This window comes from Anser brachyrhynchus (genome assembly GCF_964034855.1).
Source record: "Anser brachyrhynchus genome assembly, chromosome: 2".
Classification (NCBI taxonomy): Eukaryota; Metazoa; Chordata; class Aves; order Anseriformes; family Anatidae; genus Anser; species Anser brachyrhynchus.
Genome location: NC_137695.1, coordinates 125,705,160 through 125,730,344, shown reverse-complemented (window position 1 = coordinate 125,730,344; position 25,185 = coordinate 125,705,160). Strand labels below are relative to the sequence as shown.

The 25,185-nt window shown below is 36.0% G+C and overlaps 1 protein-coding gene across 5 annotated transcripts in view; it reads right to left on the bottom strand.

The window, feature by feature from the left end:
• The window catches only part of PREX2 (phosphatidylinositol-3,4,5-trisphosphate dependent Rac exchange factor 2), a 177,223-nt gene that overhangs the window by 59,255 nt on the left and 92,783 nt on the right, over window positions 1-25,185 (bottom strand). For all 5 annotated transcript variants that reach the window (XM_080578459.1, XM_080578460.1, XM_080578461.1 and 2 more), the window contains 10 exons: window positions 24,661-24,778; window positions 23,596-23,780; window positions 20,285-20,446; window positions 17,155-17,377; window positions 16,599-16,806; window positions 10,705-10,884; window positions 7,820-7,914; window positions 5,718-5,800; window positions 5,286-5,376; window positions 3,632-3,760 (listed from right to left, as the gene is read on the bottom strand). In XM_080578459.1, coding sequence (XP_080434585.1) covers window positions 3,632-3,760; window positions 5,286-5,376; window positions 5,718-5,800; window positions 7,820-7,914; window positions 10,705-10,884; window positions 16,599-16,806; window positions 17,155-17,377; window positions 20,285-20,446; window positions 23,596-23,780; window positions 24,661-24,778 — 1,474 coding nt within the window. The remainder of the gene's footprint in view (window positions 1-3,631; window positions 3,761-5,285; window positions 5,377-5,717; window positions 5,801-7,819; window positions 7,915-10,704; window positions 10,885-16,598; window positions 16,807-17,154; window positions 17,378-20,284; window positions 20,447-23,595; window positions 23,781-24,660; window positions 24,779-25,185) is intronic.

Sequence of the window (25,185 nt, the reverse complement as noted above, 5' to 3'; positions counted from 1 at the left end):
CATCTCATTTTTGTGGGGTTCCCATGTCTCCCTCTTCATTAAGTTGCTAATCAGTCTGATCTAATACAGCACGTTCTACAAGAGGAGTAAATAAAAAACTACAATAGCCTGCGGCATATTTTTGAAAATAAAAATGAGTCAGTTTTCAATAAGGAAATGCATTCACTGAGAGCATTCATCTTTATTTTAGCATTCATCAATAACGGGTAAATACTTTTATAAATACTGGAAATTTTATTCACAACATTTTTTTTCCCATGGTGAACATAGTTTTATCTGTGGTTTCCTTTGCCTACTTCCTATAGAACCTGATGTAAAAGACAAATATATTTGCTCAATTATTAAAACATTGCCTTTTGCTTAGGAAAAAAAAAAAACATGAGAATTCTTCTAACAGCTTTGTGTATTCCAATACTTTGATCAACTTGCTAAGAGAGTCATAAGCCCAACCAAGCAAATTAGGGCACATACTTTGTTTTCTCTGCATCAGGCAAATAAGGAGGAAAACAGGAAGGTAAATCATTGTACCATGCGTTAGGCTTTCAGCTAGAAACAGCTCAGGGCAATACTCATGGTTCTTCTAGGTATCCTCACCATATGTGAGGACAATACAAAATGGCAAAAGTAAAAAGAAGAAAACAAGAAGTGCAGATATGTAGGGAAAACTTAGCTGTTATAGCATTTTAACCATGCTTTGTGCTCATCTGATTTTAGTTAGATCCAGCTGCTGGTTTTGTCTCAAGTTTAATTTATACAAGCCTAAGCCTGTTTAAATGACAGCAGTCTTCCAAAACTGCCTGAGGGGTGTGTTTCTGCTCTGAATCTTTTCAACATTGAATTAAATATACCTGTCCAGACATGCCTTGTAAACTAAGGCTTGAGAAGCAATTATTCACTTCCACTGTCCTATTTCTCCTTCACGCTATTTGTGTCAGGGAAACCGCAAGAACCTTGGCTTTCAGGTATCTTTCCATCACATGAACATCTTGGTCCCACAGGTAGATCAAAATGTCAATGAAGATGTGTACCACGTTCCTCTAGATTCTCAGGAACAATTATTAGTGATATCACTTTGGGGGGTGGAATAGGAATCAACTTAAAGAAAAAAAACCACCTACAGTAAAGCAAAAAGCTGTGAAGACTGTTAATGGTGAATAAACAGCTTCAGCTGATAACTTCAAATGTGAAACTACTTACTTGGTTAAGAAAATGGCACAGAAGTCAGTTGTTGGAAATCTCTGACAAATGCTTAGATGCCATGAATGGCAAGGGAGAGCCAAGAATATTTAAAATTGGCAGATAAATTCGAAGACACAGTGATGAGTGAAGGTAAGTCAGACTGCATGTTCTCCTTGAACAGCACATGAATAATGCCTTTTACTGTTCAGGTCTCTGAACCACCATCATTTTACAAGCACAACAGTTCCCATAAAGTTAGCTACTGTAATTTATTAACAGAAAAAAAAAAATCCTAGTTTCGGAACCACAAGAAAATTGTTCAGTAAACATCAAGATTCCTTCTAATAAAGCACTATTACACTACAGTAGTATTGTAAAAAGAGAAGTTTTGTATTGTGGAGAGATGGTGAGATATTTGGACCTTGCTAAACTTTCCCATGAAATTCCGTGCTAGGTTTAAACAAATTCCTTCAAATAACCTCAGCCTAATATTAAGGGTGTACGACCAATGTTTAAATGGGTTATTAATACTCTTTACGGGTGAATGAAGTATCATTGAATCATAGAATCATAGAACTGTTTGGGCTGGAAGGGATCTTAAAGACCACCTAGTTCCAAGCCCCCTGCCATGGGCAAGGACACCTCCCACAAGATCAGGTTGCTCAAAGCCCCATCCAGCCTGGCCTTGAACACCTGCAGGGATGGGGCATCCACAGCTTCTCTGGGCAACCTGTGCCAGCACCTCGCCATCCTCTGATTTCTTCCTTATATCTAATCTATATCCACCCTCTTTTAGTTTAAAGCCATTCCATGTGCCTTAGCATAGTTTCCAGGAGGATCTGCTCCATGATCTAGCTGGGCACAGAGGTAAGACTGACTGACCTTTAATTCCCTGGGTCTTCCTTTTTTTCCCTTTTAAGAAATGGGCTTATGTTTCCCCTTTCCCAGTCAGTAGGAACTTAACTAGACTGGACACAGGGGGAAACATGACTACTGAGGATAAGGAAAAGGCTGAGGTTCTTAATGACTTCTCTGCATCTGTCTTTACTAGCCAGACCACTTATCCTTGGGGTACTCACCCTCCCGACCTGGAAGTCAAGGACAGGGTGCAGAAGAACCCAGAGACCTGCTGCTCCACCTGGACTGTCACACGTCCATGGGGCCAGATGGGATCCACCCGAGGGTGCTGAGGGAGTCGGTGGATGTGATTGCTGGGCTGCTTTCCATCATCTATCAGCGGTCATGGTCATTCGGAGAGGTCCCGGATGACTGGAGACTTGCTAATGTGATGTCCATCTATAAGAAGGGTCGTAAGGAGGACCCAGGGAACTACAGGCCTGTCAGCCTGACCTCAGTGCCAGGAAAGGTGATGGAACAGGTCTTCTTGAATGCAATCACACAATGTATGCAGGATCACCAAGGGATCAGGCCCAGACAGCATGGGTTTATGAAAGGCAAGGCCTGCCTTTGAAAGAAGCTAAAGTTAAATGAATGCCAAATGAAAAAAGCTAACCACAGAGAAACAATTTAAAGCTAAACCTGGCAGACTAAAGTTTTTGCTCCCACATAGACTCCTAGTACAAGTAGTTCTGTAAAGATTATTTTGCTCATTATTTCTGTTTCACTATCAAACAGTACAAGAAATAAAGCTTTCCTATTGAAAAAAACAAAAGAGAAAGAGTGCTAGAGCAAGAGAGCATAAGAGAGAGTGAGAAAGAGCACGAGAGAAAAAGAGATGAGGGGGAGGGAAGGGAGGAGGGAGAGGGGAGGACTTTCTTATGAAGCCAAGGAACAAAGTAGAAACACCAGCCCACCCTGTCACTTGGTGGTAAGGAAAAGCAGAGTACTAAGGAACTATTAGACAATGGTGGGAGGGAGGTAGAGGAAGAAGAGAGACATGGCATCAGTTGTGATGGAATGAGTGACTGAAAATCAGTGGAAGAGGTTTGTCTTCATGGCAGCAGAAGAAGAATCATTTCAGAAGGATAACGATTCCAGATCAATGACACATAAGAACAGGAAATGGGACAGAAGTTGTCCTGCAGAGTCTTCATCTTTCCATTAAAGATAGTACCAAAAGAAAGGTGTTTAATTGGTGTATCTGTTCCGTGAAGTTCTGTGATAAATAAGTCAAGCTCACTTGACTTCAGCAGCACCTGAAATAACCCAGCACGTGCAACATATGGTTCATCTGGTTTAACTTGTCAGGAGAGACTATTTTCTCTTCAGTATCTGAAGTCTACAGAGTGAGCATCAAGCAGCTTAGGTGTACTCCACTAACCTTGTTACTACGAACACAAATAAGTCCTCAAATTCAGGCATTTTCCATTGACAGAATGGTGTTCTGCAAACCTTGCCTAGCAGCAACATGAAGCAGTTATATCTTTCCCCTTCCTCTTCCCAGGTTTTCTATCATAAACTGTTTGTTTACAGCCATGTTGTACCTACTAACCTTCAACAAATTTTCTGATATTCTGGGCAAGACTGCGGACACTGCTGGGAAGGTTCCAAGGGTCTTGTTTGATGTGGAGTCGTAGCCTCTTTGGACAGCTAAGCTTCGGTTCCATTTCCTGCTGAAACTCTATGCAAAGATAAAAATAATATTTTTTTTCTGTTTAAACCTCCTGAGAAAGTCACAGGAAGACCCTTTCTTTCTAAATGTTTTCACACCTCATACAGGTTTCATCTTTTTTAACTCTAGTTAAAGTTAGGGTGACAAGTCTAACAATTGTCTAAGCTCCCTACTTTATCAAAGGAGAGAGAGAGCAGTGCTCCCAAACATGATTCTTTCTGAATGAAGTACGTAAGGTAGAAGGTGCCTGTCTCCATGGAGTAAGAGAGAGCATAGAACTTTTAGAGGCAAATGTCAGCAAAATTAATCCAATCAGAAAATTAAGCTTTCCTTAAGACAAATTTAACTATTCCTTAACCTAGTCTCTCAAATCTCGCAATGTTCCTCGTACTGCTCCTGAAGATAGCGAAGACCAAGAGTAAAACATTCAGCTTGTCCATATCTCGTGTCTAACTGATTATTTATTAAATCGCTGAAAGGTTAACATTTTGTTCTGTAAGTTTGTCATGTACTTAACCTGAAAAAATGAGAAACTTAAGTAAGCAAGCACAAATGTTCTAGGTTCATTCTCATTGGTCCCAAAATTGGAAATGAAAAAAAGTAAAGAAGAGGGAGAAGAAGAGGAAAGAGGAAAGAGGAAGAGGAAGAGATTATGCTGACTTCCACACAAACTCGCTGAGGCTTGAGGCTTCATAAAACCAGGTAATTTGTGTACAGTAATTATGTTCTGTTGACTTCAGCAGGATTTTGGTGATCTATAAAAGTCAAAGATCCGCCCTCTGGCCATCTACAATTAGTTTTCTTTGCCAAAAGATATATATGCAGGCTCAATAAAATTGTAATAAAACCTACTACACAATTATGCATACTTATACAACAGTCTGTCTCCTGTTGTCTCCTTTTTTTTTTTTTAAGCTCAGTTCACTAGAAGTCCCTTGCATTTTTCATGACAATCTTATGGCTATCACCATTTGTTTATTTATACACTTAGACTTAGCAACTATGTAAGTGTTAGCTGAGTATCTGAATTACATGCAAAATTTCCTTAAATAATCAGTAACACTTAAGTTAAGTACATATTTGATATAAATATGACTGTGACTATAAATTTACATTTTCAAATTATTTATAAATCAGCTTCACAAATAAAATATCTACAAAAAAAATACTAAAACACTGGCATTCATATTAAAATAGATTGGAAATTGCTTGATAAGTTGAGACAAAAATGTAATAAAACACCTGCAAAAAAAATAATCCTGCTTCTTACTTCAAAAACCTCAGCAATTCCATAGTCAGTTCAGAGCCTACAGTTTAAAGCTGACTTTCCAAGAAACCTGAAATTCTTTTATATGTTGTGCAAGTTTTCCACTAAGAATACAACCTACTTGACAAAAAATTTAAAAATTGATTATTGTAGAATATGGCATGAATAAGCAAAATCAGTTTTTTAACACCCAGCTCAAGGAACACACAGCCATACCCGTATACCTTTAAAGCTTCCTTTTGATTCTGATAATAGAATTAATTTTACCTTGTAGGCCTCGGCCTGGTGTAAAGTACTTTGTCTGTTCAAAGGCCCTCACCACAGCTGGTCCTTTCAGAAGATTGACAATTGAATCGACCTGTTGGGATTAAAGTTCTGTGAGAAAAATATTTTCTATAGCAAAATTTTGCAATTCTTTCTTTAAGAAACGTGAACTAGAAAAAAGCCGCTTTGGACGCTTTCTTATCTAATAGCTATAGTTAAAGCTCAAGGCTAGATAATGTTAATAAATCTAAGGGCCTGTTTAACTTGAAATTTTGAACTATTTACAAAAAACAGAAATAGAAGGAGTAAATACATACCATCCCAATAAACAGTGGAAAGCAAAAGTAAAAAAAAAAAAAAAAAAAAGTATTTGCTAAAGACATCTTAGCTCAAACATGGACATTAGTATTAAAGCCAATAAAAATCATCTCATACTTGACCAAAAAGATGCTCCAAACAGCTATGGAGCTTGTCTTGTTTATCATGAGAGATTCGAACACTTATGGGAAGCTCATCACCTGAAAAATATTTTAAAATTAAAAATTGTTTAGAAGTCTCAGCACATTTTCCAAAATCTTTATATCTTGGATAATCTGCTTTGCACACAAACTTTTACTTAGGATTATACCCATCATGGTTCTAGGCACAGAAACACAAGTCTACAGTGTGTTATTCAGAATCCTACAGCATACAACTGTTCTCCCTATGTATTTTGCATTAAGCAGTCACTGGATAATATAGAAGTAGCTCTTAGAGCTCTTATTCAAAACCCAACTGGACATGAATCTGGGGAACATGTTCTACATTATTGCTTGAGGAGGGGATTAGATTTGATGATCTCAAGAGGTCGCTTCCATCCTCAGCAATTCTACGACCAGAACACAGGATTCTTCTGTGCTGGACAGCACCCTAACTACCAGACTAAACAGCTAAGGAGTGTGAAACTGTAATAATACATGAGACCACAAAGTCACTGAAATGCATTCACCATGAAATTTTTATAGGGATTGTACTGACACTTCACAATCTTAATGCTCTTACTATTGAAATCATTCTGACATTTTGGTATTAAAACAACAGTACAGTATCCAAATCTTGTATTTGATACAAAAATTTTAGTGGTACAGAGAAAAGTATTTCCCAAGACAATACAAAGGAGAGGGACTCTCCTAGGTCACTGCCCTCAGTCACTTGCACCCTCAGACAACAGGTGATGCAAGTTGAACTTTTTCAAAAACTGTGAAAAATTGAGCTTAAAACTGGTTTTCCTCCTTGCTGTTGCAGTGACAAATAACAAGTAGCCACTTGATAATTTATAACCCAAATTTATTCATGGTCAACCTAGACTCATTTTTCTTATGTCACTGAAACACTTAAATAGCACTTTTGTCTCCTTGCTTTTTCTTTTTTTTTTTTTTTTTATCTCCTTTAGATGTCCTTACAGACAGCAGTTATAACCCTACACAGGATTTTAATTGTAACAGATGGAGCACAGTGCCAAAGAGCCCTGATCTGGAGTTAGCCAGGCTAGTTTTGGAACTAGGAGAAAATTCTGTCATCGGGAGAGTGGGAGTTTCACTGAGTGGCAAAATTAATCAATGTGAACACTGTATCCGGACTTGGCTAGCAGAGATATTCTTTTAGGCACCCCAGTACCTCAGCTTGTTGCTGCATTAGGGCATATTAACTCATTCATATCCTAAGTTAAAGACCCTATGTTTCCTCTTTTATTAACAGTTGTTTATGTCCTTCATCCTTTTCCTCTGTCTGCTCCACTCTTTCCATTTCTTGAAAGTAGCTGACTAGAGTTACATTATTCAAAAGGTATCTCAGATACCTTGGGTAACATCATCAATACTTTCCTATCCCAATTGAAAATTGATGTGACCAGCAATAAAATTTGCCTTCTTTATGGCCAAGTCTCAGTGGTGGCTCAAATTCAACTAATATGCCCTGTTCTTTCTGTTCCTAAATCATTCCCAAATGATAAACTCCCAGCTTGGAGCAAATATTTTTATTATTAGTCCCTGAGTATATGACCTTGTACTCCATGCAGTTAAATCCCATCTCAGTCCTATTAGCAGCTGCATTTATTTAAATTCAATTTGTCATGGCATAAACAAGAATGTGCTTCTATGTGGTCTCACATTCCTTCCTACAAACATACACAGCCATATCCTGCATTCTGGGCACTGACGCAGGCTGGGAGAGCATTCTGGACTCACCTAAAATGCTCCTTACTCTGTGCAACATAATGTGCTGTCAAGGTCAGGGCATGAAAGTGGTTAAAAGCAGCCACTCTAAGAGCTCTAACTAATTCAGTCTATTTACAGAGATGCTGGAATGTTGGCTGTCTTTCACAGAAGGACTCTTAAGTGCAGCACTAGCTAGGCAGAAACAAAATGATACACTTCTATTACCAAGGAGGAAGCAATTTTAAAACAAAAGCAGCAACAAAACTGCCAGGCAAATGAAAAAGAATAAAACTGAGTAAAAGGAAGTGATGACAGGTTCATAGCTGACTTTTCTAGACATACCTGAATCCATTTCATCACTGTGAAAGTAAGAACTGCATTGACTGCTACAAATGCTGGTGAAGGAAGCAATGGAGTTCCTGTTGCTGTTGCAATCACTTGGAAAACAAAACAAAACAAAAGTCATGTCCTTTTACACAGGCTTTATGTCAAAGTTATGGACATTCTCTCGCTTTTCTCATTTCTGCTTTAATGATGAGATGGTCTTTACAATTGTTTATCAACAATAAAGATCCCTATACTTAGGCTATCATATAATTTGCAATCCTGGTAGGACTCAGAGGGCAAGGTTTCCAGAACAGATGATTCAGTTGTCTTCCTTCACCTTGCATGTGAACAAGTACTTTAAGACTGAAAATATACACTTTCAATTCAAACGACCAAATTTTCTTTCATGAGTGACAGTTTTTAAAACTGTGGCCTCCAACTGCTTAGTAACTCCACATTTAAACACTGTACTCCTAGTCCATAACTAATACAACATGATGAAGTACTCTGGTTTATGACTTGCAAACTACAATCCATAACAGATTTAGAACAGATTTAATCAATTTCAAATCCATTAAACTCAAGTTACAAACTACTTTTCCCTGCCAGCCAAAATATAGTCTATAATCCCATCTTTTACAACTGTTCCTTCTATGAAAGATGTATAGACATTTACATCTGTGACTTCAGTGCAAATTTTTAGGCATACAAAATTTCACCCATATTGCTCTAGTAAGGATATACGGGGATTAAAACTCTTTTTTTTTCTGCTATTTTCTCTGCTGTAGATATTGCATTCATTCACCTCATCCTCTCAAAAATGCCCAGAGCGGTTGTGGATGCCCCACCCATGGAGGTGTTCAAGACCAGGTTGAACGAGGCCCTGAGGCCCTCATTTCAATTCAAATTCTTCAACAGTGAACGATATATTCAATACATGAAGACCATTTAGTTTCACTGCAGGAAATGCTAGGTTAATTATCCAGCAGAGGGAGTCTTAAAAACCCTAGTGAACACAAGGTTATGTATAAATGTACCTAAAGCATGTTTATATGTAATAATCTGTTTCTGGTTTTATGAATGTGGTGTACCATACACCAAGATATACATATATATATATTGCTGCAGTTATTCATGCATCCACAAGTTCCCTACCTTTTTTTTTTTCTTTTTTTTTTTTTTTTTAATAGAAGTTATCTTTTACTAGTTTTGGCATACTGACTTACATTTTGGCCTTGTAGCCACCCAGGTAAGTGAGTGGAGAAAATGTTTAAGTGAAGCAATGTTACATTATTACAATCAGATCCAATAAATAGGTGAAAAGACATCAGTAACAGCATGTTCCTAACAGAGGGTGAACGGTCCCAAGGAGTATTAAGAATTTCTGGCTGGATATTAAGAATGTTTTCTAACTAACTCTACTCACATATTAAAGTCTCCAAAGGGAAGATGAAGGTTATTTAAAACTGGATTGTTCCAAGCATGAGAAAATAAAACACATGAAAATTAGAAACAGATCAGATGTAACTACTTAGCTATATCATTTTGCATCTTTACTGTGTTGTACTGCAAGGTTTTAGAATGAGGCTCTACAACACAGAATTAGGGCATTCTAACAGTTGAAATTAGCGTACAAGTTCTTATAATGTTACAATGGCATAATGTGATCTCTTAAATTTTAAGTATTGTCTGATGTAGTTCCTAAACAAACAAACAAATCCAATCTCATTCTACCAAATGTTCTAAACTCACAGATTTTGTGATTATTCTCCATACAAAATCCTAGATTTTATCATTCCTAAATAGCCAGAGTAGACTACAAATGACTACTATCAGGATAAAGAAAATATTCTAAACAGTTAGCTATCATGTCCTAACTCACACTTTCTTTCTCTACATGTATACTCAGTGCCAACTGTGGTATTGCCCACTCAAGCAAGTGCAGGAGACTAGAGTTTGACACATCCCGAACATGCAGAAACCCCTAAGAATACTTCAGATGCAACTGCACTTTGCTCGTGATTTCCCCATCCTTAGAATGAGATGGACTTGAGCTGTGCAAATTACCTCTACATTTATTTCTGCTCGAATTTATATCTATATTTCTATTTCTACTCTGACAAAAAGTTCCTATCAACCACTCTGCAGTAATCAAATATTAGCTTATGAAAGAGCAACACAGAGATCTCAGCAACACAGCATTCTGTAGAAAAACTGACCCTAGTGAGATTTCACTTCCCAAGCATAATACTGAACCATGATAATGAACACATAATAAAGCCTTATTTTACTTGCAGCTAAAATTTTAATTTAGATTTTATATCAAGTGTAATTAACCAATTCTCTCTAAGCATCAGAAGGTTGTGTTTATAAAGACCTATGCTTGCTATAATTACTCCTCCCTTTTCAAAATTCTTTGTATTTTAATTCACAGTAAAGGTGATGTATTATGAATTCTAGATGTGGGATGATGCTACGATATTGAGTAGAAGAAGATAATGAATCTATGTTGAGAATTAGATTAATTTTTTTTCCTTAAGATCAGCAAGAGTGGTGGCTGTGGCATCTAGCTTTCCATGGCAGATATTTGGTTTATTGTTGGGGAGCATCATAATATAAACCATTTCTGTATGTTATAAAAAGAGTAATCTAAAGAAAAGCCTTACAGCACTGGCTGCGATATCCTATTAAGGTAAAGGATACTGAGATCTAATAACTAAACTGTGATCAAAAAAGAGTTTATTTTACACACCTTGTAACATATCTTGATGACAGTTATTCCTCTGTTAGAAATGTCAGAATCATTATATTTTGAAATTCTTCATAGTCACTTGACAGTATACAAACCCACAGTCTTGACTTGGTTGACAGATGAACAAAAATAGTATTAGTAAAGTTACCTGTAAGAATCCCTGTTGCTGATGGTATCATGACCAGAATCTTCTTGTTCATCACCTGTCACACTGAAACAGACTTTCTTCCCATTCCTTTCTCCCTTTTCATTATCACTGTCTGCTGGTATTAAAGGCTCAGGCGTTTTACGTTCTGATTTGGGAGAATATGTTATTGAAGAAAGAAGGCTGTGAGACACACACACAAAAAAAAAAATCAAGATATTTTAATATTTTTCAAAAGTGAGATACCAACAGGCTATTTCTCATCAACATCCTTCAAATATTATTATAAGGTATGTGAAGGGAGTATCTTAATATGAGGAAAGATTTAAAAATCTTGAAACGAGGAAAGAAAGTGGAACATTCTGCTACTGAAAATGGTAACAGTTTATTCAATCACGGTTTAATCAACAAAACCCATCAGCATTACTAAATATTCAATTCTATATGAAGGCAAGATTCTACTTGGGGAAGAAATACAGCCTATTCTTGAATACTTGGAGTCACATTTTATATTAAAGGAACTATTTTTAAGCATGAACCATGTACTTGTCAGCATAAACATTGAAAACAAACCAAAGAAAATATCTCTGTGAAAAACATGTATTTTCTTAATTAATACTGTAGCAGATATGACAGCCTATATCACAAGCTATTTTACTACGGCATTTTAAGAATCATTACTAACATACCTGTATATTTCCTCACGTTCAAAGTGTCTAAGCTGCTATCACTAGTAAAACTGATGATTAATCTACAAGCTTATGTGAAGAGCACAAAAATGACATCCAGTCAAGAACAGAGAACATTACAAACTGCTACATTTGGAATATGCACAGACATTGGAAGCAAAAGGTTCATATTCTTGAATGACTAATTCATACTGATAATGAGATGCTCTAATTTACTTTCAAGTTCAGAACAGCTAATACAGACAATTCTGCTTTAATTTCTATCACTCCAACACTCTGTTAGAATAACATTTTCAAACCAGTATTTGTATGGCAACATTTTTCCTGCTAAAACTACTTTCTAAATTGTCTTTTTTTTTTTTCTGAAATCAGAAGACATGGATTTATGATTTTTTTTTCTGTTAAGTACTTGAACACAGTAGCAGGGTTTTAACTTAGGAGCTGTCAGAATGATCAACACTGGCAAATTCAGACCAAATGCATAGACAATCTTGTTACACATTTTTACTTCTGAAGGGAAACTACAGGAGATGCATATTTTTGTGAATAAAAGTGCTGCTTTTATTTTTATTAAAAGGTAGCATTCAGAATTCCTTCCTCTACTCATTTCTCACAATCCATTATGAAAGGTGGGGAACTCACCCATTCTAATCTTAACAAAATGACAATTTACTTAACTTTGTTCAGCTACAGTTACACTAGTAACAAGCTATTGTTTTCTCCACTATTTTCACAAAGATAATCTACCAGAAAACAACATGATTCTAAGCTGTTCTTGAAAGCTTCAGTTTCTGGACTCAGAGCAGTGACTTTTTGCATACAAAACATGGACATTTTCTACTGTGTTCAACTACAACATTTTTGAGTACACACAGTTTTCTGACTCACAGAGTCAGGGCAAGAAATTAAGAACTCATACACCTTGGAAATGCAATAGGGTAGACTATCCCCATAACGCTGTTTGTTTAATGTGTAGCAATGAACACATAGCTCAAACAGCATATCAAGCTCTGCCTCACTGAAATCATGACGTGACAGATGTTAACATAGGGTTTGACATTAACTTGAAGGAAACAAGGATGGGAAACAAAGCTTTCTAGCAAATTCTGTGATCATTTTTGTATAGCTTGCTTCTACTAAAAGCTAACCAGAGACAATTTATCCTACATAGGATAAATTATCTCCTTTCTTAGGAGGAAATTCTTCACTCAGAGGGTGGGGAGGCACTGGCACAGGTTGCCCAGAGAAACTGTGTATGCCCCGTTCCTGGAGGTGTTCAAGGCCAGGTTGGATGGGGCCCTGGGCACCCTGATCTAGTGGGTGGCATCCCTGCCTACAGCAGGGGTGTTGGAACTAGATGATCTTTGAAGTCCCTTCCAACCCAAGCCGTTCTATCACTCTGTAATACATATAGGAAAGGTACTGATCTGAACTGTAACTAAAATGTAGATAGATTATCTACACAAAACCCATAATTCTACAGGATTTTAAATCCACCCATCCACACTAGAGACCTATTTTGGGTCAGTTCTTCATACTTGTAAAACTGATTAATACAGAATTTTCTGAATACCAAAATACAACAAGAGTTCAAAAAGGGAGTAAATAAATTCATGGCAGATCATTCTAACCATGCCCTTAAAATAAAAGGTCAATTCCAAGAAGACCATATAGCACTGTCTATTAGAAGACGAGGTGAGGTAAAAACAACGATTAATATATGCTTCTCTTTTTTCTTGTGTTCCCCTTATCATCCAGTTCTAGGAAAACAGAAATGGTCTTTGGGCAGATACATTCTAGTAACTTCTTGTGGATTTTGTTGTTGCAAGAAAGTAATTGAGAGTAAGAAACAAACAACAAGCATAATGAATTGCAATTTCAGCTCGTGAAAATATCTTCCCCTGAGTAATTATTTGTCAAGACACAGACAGACTATTATATCCTGTTCTTTTATGTGACTGTTTAGTCACTGCTGCCAAGATCTCGGTAAAAGACTGATGAAAGTAGCTGGAGCTTTTCCTAAGGGAGCTTTTCACTGTCTCCCAGCAGGCAAGCTCTTTTTCTAAGGAAAATTTTTTTGCTGAACTACCATGAACGAAAGCTGGAACTTTGGATAACAGAGTTCTGGTGCTGGTAGTTCCTGAGGTCAATGAAGTGCTTTTAGAAACCCAGTTCAGGGATCCTAAAACACAAAAATCCAAACCTGGTCTCAAAAAAATCACGCACATTAATCACGCTTAAACAGACTTTTATTTTCTAAAGTGTTTCTTCTTTTTAAATATAGAATATGAACTTTGTACTTTCTTTGGAGATGGTCTACCCCCCAATAAATTATCTTAGATACATCTTAGAGGAGAAGCGTGTGTATGAGCAGTAACTAATAACCAGGAAGTCCCTTTAACTATGAAGAAAATTTCTCCATTTAATGGAGAAATTTAAAACTTCACCAAAAAATCCTCATATGTGGAAGTAATCTTATATGAAACTCGAATCAACACAATTCTAAAAGTATGTCAGAAACTAAAACCCATTATGAACTGTCTATGCATTAAAAATAGATATCCACATGCAGTAACAAAAAACTATGCAACCTTTCCTGAGTGGAAAATGAGGAAACATTGGAAAATGTTCAAGCATCTTGTATATTCCCAATGGACATCTTTCAAAAAACACCTGGGATCGTGGGAGCATGCTGGGTCCATGTGAACCAACAACACAACAAAGTCTCCATATAAGAAAGCAACCGGAAGAAGCACTGATTCCTGCATAACACCTCCTGTTAATGGTGGGCATCTGGCAACAGTACTAAAGAAATACTGTGATATTATTAAACTACTTGAATGAAGAGTCAGTAGAGCTTTGAGAGGCTGTGGGAAGGGAACAAATGTCTTTTTGTCTGTACCTCTCTTTCTCTCTCCATCAGTACTTATTCGAGGAGCCATGGTGGATGTTGTTATGAAGATAATGCTAGCAGTGTGCAATCTTCTCTTTCATATCCTTTTCCCATAATTTATAAGCTGTTACAGACCTGCTCTTCAGGTGAAACACTTCTTTTTCAGTTCTCTTTCATTCACTAACAGATAGGAGAGGTTGGACAGATAATACTAATAAACACCTAGATTTTGGGGGTAGAGAAACAGCCCGTTGCTGACCTCAGCACAGAGCAGAGACATCTAGTAACATGAAGCAGCAATAGTTTCTCAATGCTACTATTATGAAAGGTATAAAATACTCATTCAGTAGCCCAAGTTGTATCATTTAAATTTAGAATTGCACTACTGTGTTCTTATTTCCTTTTCTGAGAAAACTACAGGAATGAGTATCGCTTATAATAGGCAATTCAGGAAATAAAGACATGAATTTCATTGTTGTCCGTGTTGCAAGAGAAAATAGATGTTCTACAGTCTTTGTAAAGTTCACAGATCAGTGTGTTTAAGCATACGCTCTTAGCTGTTGAAGTATGAATATTTCTAACTAAACCACAGCTATTCCATTATTCTACCTTATTACTCTATCTTTTGTTCTTAGTAATCCTAATGGTTCTCTCAGAAGTTAATTAGTAGCTCTAACTGTGTATTCTGATATAATACGCTATGTACTGCTTAACTGCTCACACCCAGATAGTCCTGGCTTCCTCCTTTCCTGTTCAGCACTTTTAAGTAGGTCCCTTGGCTATCCCATTGCCTGTATGGAACTGCTTTCCTCCACAACAATTATACACTAGTAGTCCACTCAAAGTCTGTGAGGAATAAAGCGTGAGAAGGCTAATCTTACAAATAGTAAAAAGTAACATTTGCTAAATAACTTTGTGTGCCTTATTCACGCTCTATTCACTGTAAGGTCATTGTATTGGAACTTTATGAAAGAAGAAAATGTGAAACCTTGTGTTTACTTTCACAACTGTGTGACTTACAGAATGAATATATATAGATATATGATATTCATGTATACACAATATGCATATGTGTCAGTAGATATACATGAGTACAAAGGAAAGGCTAATAAATTCATGTGCTTTTACATCACTAGCTCAAGGGAGTGGAAAGGAAAGGCGTGACAGACTGGTAGCTGGAGCTTCCTGAAATATTGACTGAACTTCCGTATATATATCTACTGACTTCCCTGAGGAGCAGTGACAATACAGGTTTTGTAGACAGTCATTTTTTTCACTACGCCCAAACACTGAAATCACATTAAATTTAATTAACTGATTTCATCATGATAGTTAGCAGAACTACTTAAAGGCACAGAAAGCAACTCTTTCCTTAAAAAGAAATAATAATAATCAGGCTATACTTACTTTCATTCCTATTAAAGTACAGCAATACATTACATTTACTTATTACTGTGCAACTATTACATTACTACTACAGTAATACAAAAAAAAAGAAAACTACTTAAAAATAACTATGAAAGGACAAATTGTTTTAAAGTCCTCAAAAACAACAGGAGAAGCAATGACATACCACTTGTCTAAACTCATGAAAGGTCATGAAAGATGAGCTTTTAAACTCTAAAATGTATGTAATTTATATTTTCAAAAGAAATAATTTCTGACATTTACATAAGGGATCTTTCAAAACTGAAACACCTATTATCCTCCTTCATCCTCATCCCAAGCAGTCAACTCACTTATCTCAAATCTGGAAAAGTAAGTTTAAAACCCTTGTCCTGAATTAGAACAAACTGTGATGTGACTCTGGGTATCCCACATTCAAGACAAGTGTCCTAACCACTCAAGAGTGGCTTTCTCTAGACCTAGAGTCCTTCATTAAGGCTAATTTGTTTTTGAAAAATGTCTATTAAATTAGTAATCTTCCTGAGGATGAAAAATACTTTGCCTATAAATTCATCTTCAGGACTATTTAACAATATCTGATGAGTTATGTAGGAGCCATTTTTGTACCTCTGGCCTTTGTTTCCACTCCTAGTGAAATTTTAGATGACATGTGGGCCTCATATTTCTCTCACCTCAAAATTATTAGTCCATTCTATAGAAAAGCTATAAACTAATGTGGAAAAAAAATCAGGTACACTGGAAAAAAGCGAAGAAAAAAATATAAAATTAACTATGCTTAAATATTTTGCTATATCACAATTCTGTCTGTAGTCGATATTAATCCCATACTACAAAAAAGGGATACCCAGATTTATCTGTATCTTCAGTGGAAAAATTAAAGGCAAGTCCAGACAGTAATATTCACTTACTCATCTATCTGACAGACACATGTTTCCACCTCTTTCAGTGCAGTCTGTAATTTGAACAGCAATTTCTGATAGACATCTTGTGTTTCTAAATCTTCTTCTTTTAAGAGGTACCTCAGACCATGGCCCTCTTGCTGGCCAAGAGACTGTCCTGAAGGGGCAGCCATAGTAGTAATGGTGTGCTGAACATAAACCATGGGATTCAGTTTACCTGGGAATAATACAAAGAAGTTACATTGATACCTTTTTTAACATAAATTTTGAAGTTTGTAAAATATGTAATAAAATTTGAAATATTCCTGCTTGAAACTTCATGTAATTACTTAATTTTGCATTTTATTTTGCGGAAAGTCAAGCTATTTAAGGAAAAAATTGGTGTGAAATTATGACTAGCCCTTATTATGTTTCAAAACAAATCTAAGTCTTGAAAACAGGAGGATTTCATAAAGGCTTGTCCTTAATTTTAATATTTGGAACATCAACCTAAACTACTTAGATTTTAACATTCTGTATCAGAAGAATAGACTAGAATTAGTTCCTTTATTCTCAACTGGCTTACCTTGATCAGTGTTTTTATTTTCTTTTTCATGAGAAGAATGTTTTCTGCTGTCTAACTGTACACCAAAGGCACTCCCAACAGAAGTTGAGGTTTTAGGGTAAGACACTTCCATCACATTGATATGGCAATTGGTCGGACAGAAATCACTGCTGTGAAGTGGTGAAATCTTTGACTTAGCTTGCTTGAAGGTGGGCCAAGCTCTGTTTTTTAATACTCTCGAAAACTAGACGTGCGAAAGAAAACAAAATTTTGATTAGCAGCTTTTGATATGTCAGCACTTAACTGTCAAAACTTGAGTATGTAACTAGAAAACAAATGTTTAAAATACTTCAGTCATCCTGGCTAGACCAAATCATAATTTCCATCTTTGCATATGAAAGATAAAATATTTTTCATTTTATATTTCTGGGGGGTTGATTCCTTTATTTTATTTAAGTAAATGGTACCTTTTATGAATGTAAATAGCCTTGTAACAAGGAGATAGAATTTATTTTCCTCAGAACATAATAAAATATTAACAGTGTTCCTGGGGAGGAAGTCTAGAACTGCTCTATGATCCAGTGCTGTACTTCACATAACACTTATAAACATCTGCTGCCACAGGCATATTCAAGTGAATGTCTTGCAAGAATTTCTAAACTTCTAGCTCAAAACTGTAATAGAAACAGATATTGTCTTACAATATGTCTTACAGCAATTGTAAGCTATAAATTATGAATTTCATATACAGAAAGGATGAAGTACCCCAATGGTATCCTGGGCTGCACTAGGAGCACTGCCAGCAGGTTCAGGGACATGGCCCTTCCCCCTTGCTCAGCACTGGTGAGCACTGAGAAGTACTGTGTCCAGTTCTGGGCTTCCCAGTACAAGAAAGACCTGGACATAATGGAGAGAGTCCAGCAAAGGGCCACAAAGATAATGAAGAAACTGCAGAATCTGCTGTGAGCAAAGGCTGAGAGAGCTGGGACTGCTCAGCCTAGAGAAGGATCAGGGGGGATCTCATCAATTTACTCCAAAGGAGGGCACAGAGCCAGGCACTTTTCAGTGGTGCCCAGTGACAGGGCAAGGATAAAAAAAAAAGTCAGTATTGCATAGATCTTTGATGTTACCTCAGTTACGGAGCATGCAAAGATTTTTTTCAAAGTTAACTTGTAGAGGGTCCTTCTCTACTAAATAGCAGTACCAGTTCAATTAGTCAGGCTTTGGCTAACACTTCAGCTGAACAAAAGGTATGTCCCGAGTAATAACATTACTTTTCTGCTGGGATTTAAATTTCTGTTTATTTTGGTGTCATATTACTTCAGTCTGATGAACACTTTATTGATAAATTACATTCAAATCTTCACATTAGAACACGATCTGGAAGGTTAGAAGAAATCCAATTATGGAATTGTTGAAAGGCTGAAGAATGCACAAATAGTTAAGAAGGGCACTGAGGACATTCAACGATGAAAATGTTCCTGCAAGCAGTACATATTTCACATCTCAATCTCCCACACATCCTGCTCCAGAGAGACCAAATGCCTGGCTAAGATTTAATCAGATCATAAGTCAGGCCCAATTTTTTTTTTTTCATACATGTGTTGAGAAACATCTGGGATTCATGGCACTGGACTCCAAGTTTATTATGAGCAAAATGTTCTGATAATAATAATAGTAGGAACTGCAGAAATCTATGGGGTTTCTATTTATAGAAATCAAACTTGCACAGTGAAACCAGGAGCCAAGCCAGGCTCAGGCGTACAGAAAGTCTTCAGTAACCATGGTTACCTTTACCTTGCCAAGAAAACAGCGTATCTATCCCTGCAATTCATTGCATTATTGATTGTCACTAGAAGCTCTAACTGTGAAACTATTAATTTTTGAACGAATGAGCTTAAAAGTGCAGTTTGTATCAGCAATGTCTGCTTCTAGACAGCACAAGTACAATGCAAACTTCCCTGTGGCTGTTCAATTCATATCCAGAATAACACAATAAAATTTCATTTACTCTCTTGGCCCCCTGTAAAAGGACTATACATTATTCTCTCCCTCTTTCTCTTTTCTTTTTTTTTTTTTTTTTTGTTACAGGAAAGGTATAAAATACTCCATGCTACTCAAACCTTAAATATGCTATTATCAATGTTCCAAGTAACGAATTTGCTTTCAAAACAATACATTCATTTTGAATCAGTTTTGAAAACATGGAAGTCTACAGTTCAGGCAAACAACTGAAAGTCTGGATGTTAAATAATGCAGTATCAGAATCCTATTAATGTCTTCTTCTGTGACCCAGCTCCTGAGTTTATTCCATTTCTTAGCAGAGACCACCCTGAAAAGTACTCTGGAAACCAGCTTTTTGGCTTTCACGCCTTACTGAATTATCCTTACAGGTTTCCCTCCTTTTCCTTTGGAGAACAAACAAACAAAAAAGTCTTCTCTTTACCATTTAGGACAGTGTGAAGCTTCTACACTAAACCTCTCTCTTACTTGTTTAGTTTTTGGCCTGCTTAGCTAAACGACTATAGGAAAATACCCTGGGGGTAGCTAGAGACCATATACTTCAGGTTATTTGTTCATTTCTATCTCCTTAATCTAGATCTCAGATGTATGGAAGTCAGAAACTTTCTGCTTATTTTGTGCTATAAAGTTTTATTAACACAAGTTAATCTAACAATTCACAGAGCTCTTAATAGGCTTGCTAGAAAACCTCATACCAATTTGAAGGGCAAACGAGATGAATAAAAGGATAACAATTTGGTATTTAAAATTAAGATAGAATTAAGAAGTAAAAAGTAATTTTGATATTATTGCTTCATTTTTGGTTAACATCAGCAAATTCACAGTATTGGTCTAAAGCATGCTAGACCGTTTGCAGGAAATACGTAGTTGATTGTATCTACAACTGAACACCGCAAACGAGAAAGGATATGATTTACCAAGTGTATAAATCAGGGATGATAGAAAGCACAGTTTAAAAACTATTTATGCAATTTCTTAGTTTGGGCATTCACACCTTACTATAGCTAATCTTTCAGCCATACTTTGCCACCACAATAAACATTTTGAAGAATGATTCAAACTATACCGTTTTTGTCTATTTTTTCCTTAAAAGACAAATATCACACAGCTTAAGACATGCTGGTCATACCTTTTTATAACTAGAGATTCTTCGGTAAATATGCTCAATTTTCTCACTGCAAATGACACTGAATTTACTTTGAAGCTCAGTGGGGATCACTTCATTTAAGGAACTGAGGCTGTTGCAGTTCTGCACAAAATGCTCATCACTTTTTGCCAGTGCTTCCAGAATCTGAGACAACAAAAACAAGATCGTTACTTTACAAAATGAGATGACTAAAATAATCCCTTACTTATCATCTCCTATAATTAAAGCTGAACAGTCAGATAATCAGTTGCCTTTTAACATTACAGGCAATGCTACTTCACAAAAACTAATGAAACCTGGGAAGAAACCTGAAGATGGTTTCTTTAAATTTATCCCTGGCATAAGTTGCATCCATAACAAGCACCTTCACTCGGATAATGGATTCACTACTAATGTCCTACTAATGTAACCAACATGGCTCACCTGGAATTCATTATTTGCTGTATTTACAACAGCACATATTATGAAAAGCAAGACTGAAAAAAAAAAAATGAAAAAGCATACAAGAAAACAGTGTTATCCTTTTGTGTATTCTTTATATATAAAACAGGAAATAGTGAACAGAATAAGCTATACCAGCCGGCAAAGACTGAAGATCCCTGGAAGTATTCAAGACCAGGCTGGATGAGGCTTTGAGCAACCCAATCTAGTGGGTGGCATCCCAGCCTATGGCAGGGGGGTTGGAACTAGATGGTCTTTAAGGTCCCTTCCAACCCACGCCATTCTATGATATGATTCTGTTATAAGTCCTGCCATTATAGAAATAGCACTAGCAAACGATGGTGCTAGAAAACTGGAAAAAAAAATGTGTTAAACAGATGAGGGTAGTATATAGCTCTTTTTTGAGTGAAAGATTTATTTCAGGAACTGAAATTCACTGCGACACGTAACATCGTACATCCCTATCATTGGTTGTGTCCAACTCTGAAGATGTGTTTGAAAAGCACACTCAAAGTAATATTATAACAAAAGCACCCAAAAATCAGATCAATGCACCTAAATAGAAAAGGCTTGCACTTTAGAGATACACAACTTTTCTTAGGCAGGTAACTTCTTTTAGGTGCCTAAACTATCTCAAAGCAATGTCTCTTAAAAACTGGAAAATCTTTCACTACCACAGAAGTTTAAATTTCTTTAATGACCTAATATGAAGAGATACCTTTTTCAGCTGATACCAGACTGACTGCTTCAGCCAGTCAGTCTATACAGCAATTTGACAAAAGTAATCCCATAGTGCTAATATTACACCAGCTTGCAAAGAACTATGAACAAGCAATACACACAGAATTAATCCATCATAAGAATTACATCTACAATTCACTTCTGCTACAGTTCATTATTCTTCTATCCATCATTGCAGCTGTAATAAATGACTTACAATCCTGACTAATTTAGAAAGGTTTAGGGAAAAAAATTACAATCTGCAGAAATTTTGGAGTGCAAAATCTGAAGTTTTTAAGAAGTCACAAACTATGCACGACAAGACCCTGAGAGAAATTTTTCTCAGGTCTCCAGCTGGATGAATAGAGGAAAGCCTTTAACTCTTTGCTACAAAGTTTATGTATGGCATTAAAACAACACAGTCACGTTGGTTACACTTATAACTTTCAGGTTTAATTAATAATACAAATTCAACAATTCAAGATATTTTTTTTTTTATCTGTCCATTAAATTAAATGGATTCAAAACTAGTAACTTTTGCAATACAACTTTGGTTACTTCTCATGGTAACACAGCAAAGCTTTGCATAGTATGGGAAAGCAATCCAAGATTACTTCATTCACCTACTACATATGATGCAGAATAGATATGTTTAAAAATGCAAAGCAACAAAAAATACACAGCAAGATGAGAGAGAAGGATATGGAGAGAAGCAAATTCCTAATTGAAAGTGCATAAAAGTTTATGTTTAGGATACTGAAAACCATTTGCAGACAGCTATAGTTGATAAAACATCACTACAGTTTTTATTATTGCCTTTGAGGAAAGGGGCCTGTTTTTTGTTTTTGTTTTTTTTACCACTGGACCCTTTGTAGTCACTATCACTATACTTTTCTAACAGTCACATAATTAAAAAACAATACAGAGATGTAATCTTTAAATAATTAACCAACCTAAACCCTAAGGGTGATGACACAACATTATTTATGGCCACAATCTATATGCTGAGAGTACTTCTCTTCTTAACTACTACTCCATATACAACAATGGAAAAATATTTCTTCAGCGGTCAGTAATTGATACCTCTAATATTTTATATGAAATTGTAATTACAGCAAGAATTAACAACTTTAAAGACAGTGACTTTTGGCATTAACTTGACCAGCTCTTGCAAAGCTTGTCATGTTGGTGCAAGAAGTTATTCCCTTGTTTGTCAAACTAGTCTGCTCCAAAGAGAAGTTAGGGAAAGGAAATATGTAGCTTCAGTCATTTCAGTAAAATACCAGTATTTTAGCTTACACTTCTGATGGAAAGAAAGCAGAATAAGAAATTTGCAGATATAAATACACTTCCCCAAAGTATGGCTTTTCATACTTTTATTAAGTATATTTTTTAATATCCATAAGCGCATGAAAAGATAAAGAATACTTAATAAAAGGAGCTGTATTACTGTATTATTTGTCAATCTGACTCAGACAACACCAGCTATATGTAAAAAACCTTTATGATCACTTTCATGACAACTGCAGGTTTTACCATTTGGAAATATTCACCAAGAAAAAAACTCAAACTCTAAAGTTGCACTTGCTTTTTTCTTCATGTGTGATTTTGCCAGTGTTTGCCTCCCATACATACAGAGCTTTATTTTACTTTAAAACATACACACACACACAAAAAAAATATATAAACAAAAAATAACATATGAAGCTACTTCCATTACTGCCACTGGAAAAAAAAAAAAAAAAGATAAAAAAAGTTGCATAGGCAATTTTGATGAGATAAAATAACATTTGGAAACTACAGCCTGCCTTCACAAAATTTTGACATTTCATTGAATCTTTGACTTTCTTTGAAACTTTATTTGATAATTAAGAGAAAAGGGAGAGAGGTAGGGAGAATAGAAGACTAAATTTCTCTAATGTTTGTTCAGTTTAGAAGCTCAATTTATAACTACACCGTAATTTACTTTGCTTCCTGAGTACACAATCATCCTTCAAAATGTCAGAGGGATAAAGGTGACCAATTACAAGATATTAAATGAAATACATATAATCCCAAGAATAAGCAGAAGAAAGATGTTGCTACATTGGTATTCAGCCAAGTAAGAATTAACACATACAATTGTTTAGTACCTTTGCAGTCAAGCTAAAAAATCCCTTTGGTTCAATCATTTTTTCTAACACATGGCACTTTATTCCAGCTGTGCTGTCATACTCGTAAACCACTCCATACTCCAGGTGAACATTGTCAACAGTCAGGCTTACATGATCTTTCTTCCCATCAATTATTGCCATAGTATTAAACTTGTCAATCACCTCTAGAATAAAGAAAGTAATACAAATCAGTTGAGGAGGGTTGGCCACTGAAAACTGAATTGAAAAAAAAAGGGGGGGGGGAGGCATAGGCAAACATTCTAGAAATACATATGGTCTGACCATTCTACTTGAAAATGTACAGCATGTAACCCAGCTACCAGGTGAGTGATTTAAAATCAGAACACCAGTGGCTTTATGAATGCTAAAATACAAAATTGCTAAAGAAGCATGAACAGAAAGTCACAACAGTCTTTCTTTAGAAACAGTCATTGCTGAAAGGGACGAATTCAATTTCATTGAAAATCTAGACAGGTAAAATACAGTAACAACAAAAATACAAAAACTGAGAAATTCTAAATAAACCAGAAGAAAATTATCAGAAATGAAACCACTACCCATTTACCCAGAGAACACAGATACAGTTCACATGCTAACCACCTCTTTAATTATCATCTTTGTACAAGCACACGAATCCAGATTTATCTGAATGTCAGTTGCCTGAAAATAATCTGAAGGATACCTGATTTGTTATTTCTCATGCAGTAGTCACTAACTCATCTAATTTAGCCTTAAATGATTACTGGTGTTGAAAATAATTCGGGTAATTCCTAGGATTTCACATCCTATGAATGAAAATTGAAAAGATTTTCCCTGAAGTGTTCACAGAAGCTTTTTCTTGAAATGAGAAATGTAACAATTTTCAAGGAACAGCATGTTAAGTTTACCTCCTTAGAATACATGAAAAGGCAAATCCTTACATAAAGCACAACTTACTGTCTGCCTGCAATTTCATCTCTGAAAACAAAACCACTGCCTATATCTTCCTTGCTACTTACACCAACATTCTGAGCAACAACAAAATCAAAACAAGCCATCACATACCTTCCACTTTGCAGTCAAAGGCATCTCCTCCATCATCTCCAGAGGGCTTGGCATTTGTTTTCTGAAGATCTTCCTGTGCGCTTTCAATGCTGTTGTAAATCCACTGGATAGAATCTTGCTAAAAAAAAAAAAAAAAAAGGAAAATCTTTACAAGCACAATTGATAGCAACTTATCCCACTGCTCTCAAACACACAATAGTTGCTTTAATTCCCTGAATATCATATCTACTGCCTTCTGAGCTTTGAGTTCAAAATAATATTTTGAAAATTACAGAGAATTTCGGCTTTGGCTAAAACCATCTGAAGCATTTAATTTTTATTTTATTTTATTTTAAGTATATACTATCATGAGACAGTAGGAAGTCTGTGGCAGTATGACATCCATCAGTTTCGTGTCTCTGCCAAAAATAATCTAAGACATTTCAAATCAAACTGCAGATTGAAAAATATTTGAGACAAGAAATTGTGAAAAAATCAAGAGAACAGTTCCTGTCTTGCTAAATCTGCTATGTATCCACAAGACTG